Source organism: Beta vulgaris, chromosome 3, assembly GCF_026745355.1.
Source record: "Beta vulgaris subsp. vulgaris cultivar EL10 chromosome 3, EL10.2, whole genome shotgun sequence".
NCBI lineage: Eukaryota > Viridiplantae > Streptophyta > Magnoliopsida > Caryophyllales > Amaranthaceae > Beta > Beta vulgaris.
Genome location: NC_079204.1, coordinates 52,037,058 through 52,047,040, shown reverse-complemented (window position 1 = coordinate 52,047,040; position 9,983 = coordinate 52,037,058). Strand labels below are relative to the sequence as shown.

General features: G+C 32.4%; 1 protein-coding gene across 1 annotated transcript; it reads right to left on the bottom strand.

Moving 5' to 3' along the window:
• Nucleotides 1–4,430: 4,430 nt before the first annotated feature.
• LOC125496111 (uncharacterized) lies at nucleotides 4,431–6,421 on the bottom strand. Its single transcript, XM_048641644.2, has 2 exons — nucleotides 5,478–6,421; nucleotides 4,431–4,657 (listed from the first exon to the last, which is right to left on the bottom strand). The coding sequence occupies exons 1-2, from the start codon at nucleotides 5,835–5,837 to the stop codon at nucleotides 4,628–4,630; spliced, it is 390 nt and encodes a 129-aa protein (XP_048497601.1). The 5' UTR covers nucleotides 5,838–6,421; the 3' UTR covers nucleotides 4,431–4,627.
• Between the last annotated feature and the right edge of the window lie 3,562 nt (nucleotides 6,422–9,983).

Below are 9,983 nucleotides of genomic sequence, written 5' to 3'. Positions count from 1 at the left end.
AACCAGATCCCGCTCGTTAAACATCTTCTTTTAGAGAGCAAAGTATGTGACAAATGCGATCAGCAGCCACCCGGTGATAGCCTGGCGTTATTGGTATCACTTTTGATCCCGAAGGTCAAGGGATCGAGTGAAGCACGATTTATATATGAAAACTAGTTATTAGGTCCGGACTACGCCTCGGGTAAGAAAAAATCTATTTATTAATATAATACTTTATGATAAACACTAAATACAACTTAGGCTATGTTTAGTTCACCTGAAATTTTCTAATCCGAACTTATCTGATCTGAACTTATTTTTTCTGATCTAATCTTATCTGAACTTATTTTTTCTGATTTGATCTGAACTGGTCTGATTTGATCTGAACTGATCTGATTTACAAGATCTTATCTTTTATAAAATATATTATTACTATTATATTATTAGAGCACTCCCAATGGTGATGGGTTTGATCACCAAAATTTCCTACTTACTCATGTTTTGATCATTTCATGATCAAATGTATCACCTCCACCCCACTCATGAACAAAAAAACCATCAAACTTCACTTTATCTCTCCTACTTTTCACTACCCCACCTCAACTTTCTCTCTCCTATTTCTCTTTCCTACTTCAATAAATAATATAATTTACATATTAAAAATAAAAATGAATCATCTTATGATTACTTAAAATTATAATAATTAATTACCAAAATTAATCTTCATTATTGGGTTATTAGTAAAATAAAAATTTATTAGGATATATGATTTTTTTCCCTCTTTTTAGGTGAGAAGGAGAAGGTAAAAAATTATAGAGAAAAATGATGTATAAATATTTTTAGAGAGAAAGGTGAGGAGGAGAAGTGTTTTTTTTTTTTGTTCTGAAATATATCAATATGGGTATCATTTTTTTGAGGGGAAAAAAATATGAATTTTGGTATTTTTTTTTTTTTTTTGAAATACAAATTTTCTGGGAAATTCCGTGGAAATTTCCACGAAATTTCCCAAAAAGAACACAGCAGCAGCCACGTGGCAGCTTGCCACTGGCTGGCTGTGTGTGACTAGGCTGATTTTGTCTTTCATTCACACATTTCATTTGCTGATGGATTTGTTCACTTGGTGATGGATGACAAAACATGTCATTTGGTGATAGGTTTTCTATCACCAATGGGATGCATGTTTTTTTTGTTCACCCCAAATTTTCTGATTTTGGTGATGAGTTATGTCACCATTGGGAGTGCTCTTACTTTGTAATTCATTATTATGCAATACATTATAAAATCTTCTTTATAGTATTACTATTATTATCATTTTATTTCTATTACAACTTTTACACAACTTTTATTAATAATAATTATTATTATTATATTATTATAAGAACAATAATAATTATAATCATAATAATAATAATTATTATTAAAAATAATTATATAACTCAAGTCATTAATTTATAAGAGCACGTATACAATGTTTCACACTTTCCGTCAAAAAAAAAGTTTCACACTTGAGAAGTCAACAGACTCAACTCTTTTTTTTCATATAAAATATAATAACATATACAAACAACTATGACTTGCGCATAAATAAATAGTGTGCAACTTCAAATAGCTAGAGCGATTTGGAATTCGATAGGAAGAGGTGTACCAAATCTAAATTTATAATTTGTATCTCACACTTAGCTTAGTTTGAAATGTATAATCCGAACTTAGTAATTTCGTTGTCATGGATTTGAGTTATCATATTAGAGATATTTCTTATTTTTGCGTCAATCTTATGTTCTTAACACGTGGCTTTTGATTTTCTATTATTTATAACAACAAAATAACTTAATATAATGATAACAATGACATTTATAATGGTAACAACAAGATTAATAATAATTACCAATATTAATAATTAATAAGTACAACAACAACAATAATAATCCTTTTGAACAAATGTACTAGTAAATAATAGAATTTTTTCCTTAAATAATGCAAAAGTGGGTTTTAATTCCCAAAATATGTCCAAAAATAAAAAAATTCCCTGCATACCGTCCACGTAGGACGGCACGCGAGAAAAAAAAAATTCCACTTCCAACAAAACCGCTACTTGAAGTAGCGGTTTACTGATTTTATTTTTTATAAACCGCTACTTCAAGTAGCGGTTTATTATGATAAACGCTACTCCTACAACAACAACGACTGTTTTTTGTCATTAGCGACGGCTTAAAGCCGTCGGTGATTTCAGCGACTGTTTTTTGTCGTTAGCGACGGCTTTTAGCCGTCGGTGATTTCAGCGACTGTTTTTTGTCATTAGCGACGGCTTTTAGCCGTCGTTGATACGTATTTTCTTGTAGTATTATCCCCAACTCCAGAATTTTGCCCAGGTAAACCGCTACTCAGAGTAGCGGTTTATTTTTATAAACCGCTACTTGAGATAGCAGCTTATGTGTATAAACTGATACTTAGAGTAGCGGTTTATTATAAGGCAAAAACAAAAAAAAAAACTAATTTCTCGCGTGCCGTCCTACGTGGACGGTACGCAGGGAATTTTTTTATTTTTGGGCATATTTTGGGAATTAAAACTCACTTTTGCATTATTCAAGGAAAAAATTCGTAAATAATAATACTCCCTTTGTATTTTTTATCTTTCTCACTTAGAATCTTGACACTATTCACAATTAGAGAGAATCTTTTAGATTTTTCTCAATATATAAGAAAAAATATAGTCATGTGGGGTCTTGTTTGATTCGTCTCAATGAGTATTTTATTAAGAGTTTTTTGACCATAACTACCTTTAACTTTCATGTTTTTGTGAGAAACTACCTTATAAAAAAATTGTTGTCCCAAACTACCTTACTTTTATCATTTTGTTGTTGACAACTACCTTAGGCCGGTTTCCGACGTTGACTTTTGTTTTTTCCGCTTTTTAATGTCATGTTATATCACTTGACCTCTTCAAACCCTTTTTAAAATTTTTCCCACCCTAATTTTCTCATTTTTTGGTGTGCGCGCGCTCTCTCCCTCATATATATGTGACACTTTTTACCACCAATCCACCATTAAATTCCTCTTCTACGTAAACTAAAATTGAAACAATCACCCTCCTCAATTCCCACAAGGGTAATTTTATTTTTGCCACTATTTTGAACTGAAAAAACAAAAGTCAACGCCGAAAACGGGTATAAGGTAGCTGCTAACAACAAAATTGTAAAGTAAGGTAGTTTAGGACAACAATTTTTTTATAAGGTAGTTTCTTGCAAAAACTTGAAAATTAAAGGTGGTTTGGGACAAAAAATCCTTTTATTAATATTCAATTAGTATAATTTTTACTAATATGTAATGAAAGATATTTAAGAGTAATAATGAGTTTTCAAATATAAGCATGATCTGACTGATCTGATCTGCTCTGGTCTGATCTGATCTGATCTGATCTGATCTGAACTTATTTTTTCTGATCTGATCTGATCTGAACTTATTTTTAGTTCACCTTATTTTTGCTTATTTCAGATCTAATCAGATCAGATCAGATCAGATCAGAAAAAATAAGTTTAGATCAGATTAGTTCAGATCATGCTTATATTTAAAAATCATTATATCTTTCATTACATATTAGTAAAAATTATAATAATTGAATATTAATAAAGTACTCATTGAGACGAATCAAACAAGACCCCACATGACTATATTTTTTCTTACATATTGAGAAAAATCTAAAAGATAAGATCTTGTAATCAGATCAGTTCAGATCAGATCAGATAAAAAAAATTAAGTTCAGATCAGAAAATTTCAGGTGAACTAAACATAGCCTTAGTCTAGTGGTTATGGTTTTAGTATATGTACTTGAGATCTTTGGATCAAACCTCTATATCACGTAATTTCTAATTTTTTTTATTGTACATGAATTACATGAATTATGTCTTTTAATATATTTGTATAGATGGATTTTATAAATTTTTTGACATTTTTGTAATGTAAAAATGTGACATATATATAACCGTACAAATTGAACGCATTGTCGATTTGTCGTGATTTTCATTTTTTTTTCAAAACAATCTACTTTAATGCTCTTAAATGTACTAGACGTGCAATTTAAATGAATAGTCATACTTGTTCAAAATACAAATAAAGTTTTGAAAATTACTCTTATATTGTTTGGTTTATCTCATAAAATAATCAGACAATACTCATAATCCAACCTTCATTTTGTTTTCTTTCATTTTTCTCTTTTGAGAAGACTAACGAACGACTGTTACATGTGATAAGGATTATACTTCTTATAAATTTTAGTTGCACCATTTGATATTTGGACACTATTGATCAACGAAATTTGACAAGCTTTCTCTTACCATTATATAAGAAAAACATAGTCAAAATGAGGTCTTGTTAAATTCATTCTAATGCAATGATTCAAATAATCAACTTTTTATAATATTTTGGGCGCATCTTAAAAAACACAAATTGCGCAATTAAAAAAATAAAGAAAGTATCCAAAACTTTTTAAAAGTAGCAAATACTTCTATGTGCAAATCAATAGTGACCTGAGTCACAATTACATGAAGTTCATTGTTCCTAAGCACCAAACAATCTGAGTCATTCATCGTTGATTCACTCTTAACCACTCCTTTCTTCTGCCCTCTCCTAACTCCTTTTTCTCTATATCTGGTTAGTAATGTCCAAAAACATGTTGGGGTACCTGGAAAAAAATTACGCAACTAAAAAATTAATAAAAGTATTTTGAATTTATAGAATATTATTTCACTTAGTTGAAAAACAAAAAATTACTGATCTTAGTTTATTGAATTTAGTTTTAACTATGGATTCAAAACGGTAAACTTAATTGGTTTGGTATGACTATAACTTATGTTTGATTACTTTGAGATTTAATTTTTCAATTTTATGCATGATTTAGCCTTGTGTAATTTTTTAGTATATTCATAGATGCGACAGTCAACCAACATCATTAAAGACATTTGAGAGCTACTCCAAAGATTCCAATAACATGAAATTAATAAGGCCCCATTTATTTTAGACTGAACATGACTTAATTTGTCTAATAAATTAAATTGAACTGAAATTGTGAGAGCGAGAAAACTGATCGAAATGAATTGAACTGAATTTATCTGAATTAGCCGAAATTAACTAAATTTGTCTAAATAAACATAAAATAAACCGAATTTCCATTAAGTGAGTCTTAAAAAACAGGACCTAAGTCTTTTTTAGGTGAAAAGAGTCAGTCATTCTATATGTTAAATGAGTCACCTTTAAATAATTGATCACTTTATATCAGTCATTTCTATATATTCAGCAGTAGGTGTATATATGCATATATACGTGTGTGTATGTTCAACTAACATAATTATGTAGGTGTATATGTGTATAAATTCAAACATGAATATAGAAGAAACATATGTAAACATGACTTAATATTATGCAACAGTAGGTTAATAGATGCAAACAAGTGTTTATTTAACAACAGTAGGAAGAAATGATAGTTCTAAGATGAAATTAAATACCTGGTGCTCATCTGAAATGATAGCAATTCCAGTGCCATCTCCCAGTTGCAAACAAGTTTGTAGGTGGAGGAAAAACCACTCCCATGACAAGTTGTTTTCCCCTTCAACTGTTGCCCATGCAATTGGGAACATTTGCTCATTAGCATCCCTCCCTCCAGCTGCAATAATCTGACCACCCAAGAAGGTCTTTAAGAGAGCCGCATCTACACATATCACCTTCCTGCAACCTTCCTTCCACCCTTTTTGAAGTCCTTCAAAACAGCAGAACAACCTTTGAAATACTGGAGGGTTAGCTTGTTTGGATCCATTAGTTACCAACTCCACAATAGTACCAGGGCTTGAAGATTTCAAGGCTGCCATGTACCTTCATACCTTCAGGTAATGGTCTTGCATAGATCCATGCAACATCTTGTGTGTTGCATACTTAACTTTATATGCAAATGTTTTTGTAACCAATACCTTGTATGCCCTTTTTACAGTTTCAATGATGTCCTTGGCAGGCCAATGTGGCCTTGCCTTGAATACCTCCAACATTTCCCTAGCAACCCAAGTTGTCTTTAACTGCCTATTTTTTTCATGTTTCTATGACAGTGGTGCACCCCAACTACTTTTCTGACCATGAAAGTGGCTTTGTGTGAATGCCAAGATGCATACAAGTAGAATGGACAACTCTTGTCACAAGTTACTCCAACCTCCTGCCTCCTAGCTTTGTTTCTTATTATGAAAATGACATTTCTTCCTTGCATCATGGCATACTTAGCCACAACATTCTTGAAATCATCTCTTGTTGTAAGCCTTTGACCTACTTTTCACTCAAACTTAGTGAAATCAGTTTCTAGACTAACTAGCATCCCTCTTCTTGACCTCCTGCCACCCTCATTCTCATCACCACTGTCTGAGGGTGTTTCACAGTCATCCTGACTATCGTAGTACTCACTTTCATACCCTGTGCCTACATCTATCTACTCTAGGTGGATCTCTCACTGGTGGTTGTTGTGTATTTAATTTCCCCTCAGCGGCTTCCTTTTGCAATTGTTGGGCAATGTGCAACAAGTTACTTGTGCAAGTTTTCACCCTTTCTCTAGCTAATGCAAACTCCTCATCACTATTATCAGATTCCCCAACCAAATCTTGGTCAGCAACTAAGTCTTCAACCTCATTATCCTCAGCATCTAACTCTTCCTCAGTCAGTTCATCATCAAATTCATCATCACTTGCACAAATGTTATCCCCAACTAGGTTGTTTTCAGCATCATACAGAGGGCCATCCTCATCCTCACTAGACTGACTTATCAGGTCACTGTACCTAAGAGGGCTATCTGATCTGGGATCAACCCATTCATAATTGTTCAGAAAATCATCTTCACTTGGTTGTTTTTGTGCAGTAGAAGAAATGGTCTTTCTTTGCCTTTAACTTTGTAGATAGGGTTTGTTGGAGCTGCTTGTTTGTGTATATCAGTTTCTATGGAACTGGTTTGTGTTTTTTTAAGGTTTGAATCTGTGGCTGAGGTGTCCATAAACAAGGGTTGTTTTGACTTTGTGGCAGTCTGGCTTTTTGAGGAGATGGTTTTTTCAATAGCAGGTGGTTCTATTGGGCCAATACAACAATTCAACCTTGGGCTTAACCTAGTTGGTACATCAGTTTTTGGGCCTCTTTAATTTCTGGGTCCTATTGGGTGGTGAGCTATTTGATGTCACTTTTAGCTTTGTAGGACTAGGCATTCCTACATGTTTCACATAAGCATCAAGTCTCCTGTTTTTCATAGCTAGTTGACCCATTTCAAACACTCCTGCATCATTCTCAACACACCTCAAGCCTTCCATCAATGTCTTACCTTGAAGCGTGTAGTACACCTTATCAACTTCACTCTAATTACCAGACTTACAAGCTAATTCATGAACTCCCCAGAAACACATTTCATATGGGTTCACCTGAAAGGTCCTACCTTGACCCCCTAAATACACCAATTCCCCATTTTTCACAACCTGGAACTTTCCACCATGCCAATACCTCAATGTCACATTTTCAAATTGATTATTTGTCATTGCGCCCTATAAAATTGTATTTCAATTTCAGATGCGATTCACAATAAAATTCCACAAACTACAAAAAAATAAGACCACCCACGCATATTGATCACAACCGTATACACAATTTACACAAAACAAGCACCCCTCCCGTAATTTTCTCACATTTCACAAACCCTCAAAGAAATTATGAAAATTTTGAACTTTGCACTGTAAATCAACAATTTTTTGAACTTCCCGCAACAACATTAAGCTACAACAATTTTTTCAACTTCACTTTGTCTCTTTGAAATTATGAAAAAAAAGGGGCGAAAAAAACGCTTACCTGCATCCACTAATGTCGCTGGACCTTCCTGCTGAAGAGACAAATAAAGGAAGATGAATGTTGGTGTTCTTCAATTCTTTCGTATTTCACTGGAACAAAGTAGTAGTAGAGGGAAGAAGATGATGAAGAGAAGTTGAAGAGAGAAAAATGAGAGAGTTTTTCTGAAAATGAGGAGAGGGAATTTTAAGTTCCCTCTTCTTTTCCCTCTTCTTTTTTCATTTCTTTTCTCATTAAAAAAGTCAATATGTCAACCTAATGATTTTTTTTACCAGTTAAACAGGTTAATAGTAAAATAACATAAGTAAAGTTAATGAGGTTACAAATTAAACTTAATTAGGAGTTTCGAAAAGTTAGCCTTAATTATAGAAGACCGGCCAAAGGCTGACTTATTCTAGGGAATTTTTCCAAATTAATAAGGCCCCATTTTTTTAGACTGAACATAACTTAATTTGTCTACTCCCTCCGTTTCACAATATAAGGCACGCACGATGTTCGAGGTCGAACTTTGACCGTTAATTACTCTCAATTTATGTTGATATAAAATTTTAAAAAATAATATTATTATAGTATTTTTCGAGACGAATCCAACGGTATAATTTTTATAATTTTTACTTATCGTATTTGAGAGATATTTGTGATCAAAGCAAATTTTCGTAAAGCGTAAATGACTTATATTTTGAAACAGAGGGAGTAATAGATTAAATTGAACTTTACTTAATTAGTTTAAATTGAACTAAAATCGTGAGAGGAAACTGATCGAAATGAATTAAACCGAATTTGTCTAAATTAGCTGAAAATAACTAAATTTGTCTAAATAACAGAAAATGAACCAAATTTCCATTAATTAAGTCCTAAAGAACAAGACCTAAGTCTTGTTTAAGCGAAAATAATCATTCTATATGTTAAATGAGTCACCTTAATATAATTGATCACTTTGTATTAGTCATTTCTATAAATTATCCATTTAAAACAGCAAATTAAGCTCATCTTACCAAACAACAAATTAACCTCATCTTACCATGGATCATAGTAAGACGATATTATATAAAATTTTGCAATATAAATTCACCATATCTTCATAAAGCAACTCCTAAAACCATCTTGATTAATTATATACTTCACAACTGTTCAATATCTATTCACCAACTACATCTTCATTTGACTATCTTATTACCCCCAACTAATATATATTATCTACTCATTGAGTGATTGAACCCCACTATAATCTTGTCCTCCATACATTCAAGGAAAAAAATACTAAAAAATTGGTAAAATATATATTCGTACGGATGAAGCTATAAAAACAAAAACTTCAAAATAGGAATATTTCTAGATACAATTATTAGGACTAGGAAAACAGGAAGAAAGTAGAGAAAAGCTATAACAAATAGACAAAAATTGTTGTCATTACCATACCATATACCTAATCAACCAACAAAACATGTGATGTATTATGTATAATTATAAATGCTATATTTAAATCAAAAATAGTGAAATGATTAGTTGGCTTACACCGACCTCAAACAAATTATAAATATCCACCATTAGATCTTCTCCACGTCACATATTCCTACCTCATCAACAAATCATAACCGTCCATCTATTAAAAAAAAAGCATCAATTATGGAGGAAAAGTCACCCTCAAACCCACATGGGATGTGGGTCCTACATAGGTCAAAAAGATCCACCAAAGTCTATCCATTTACACGCCATTCAAATGCGACTTCACAAGTCGACGGTTTTCGGCCCACCAGTCCAAATTCACCGGCTATAGTCGGTATAATAAATAAAAAAATCTTAAATGGACTGGGTTCAGATAACAACTCATTGTTCTCCGAAAACTTTACGATATAAGCGGGTTATCCGTGTCATAATATAGTGGGATATTTACCAAGGATGTCTTGACCTAGTGGTTAAGATTGACATATTGTGAACGATAGGTTACAGGTTCGATTCTCCTTCCCCTTGTTTGTACCACCTTCGTGGCTCATATGGATAAAAAAAAACATATATAGTGGGGTATTTGGCAAATAGAATTTTGGAGCAAAAAAGAGGTTTGGATAACTTTTATAGTTTTGATTAGTCAAAAACTCTAAAATGGGTGTTTGGTAAAAGACAATTTTAGAGAGAGTTTTGGAATAAAAACTCTCAAA

What these genes read in the sequence shown, in the direction of transcription:
- LOC125496111 (XM_048641644.2), bottom strand. Translation starts at nt 5,837, where the DNA reads ATGGCAGCCTTGAAATCTTCAAGCCCTGGTACTATTGTGGAGTTGGTA. An exon ending in TCATTTCAGATGAGCACCAG is followed by an intron (nt 4,658 to 5,477) that starts GTATTTAATTTC and finishes ATTTTTTTCCAG; the next exon opens with GTACCCCAACATGTTTTTGG.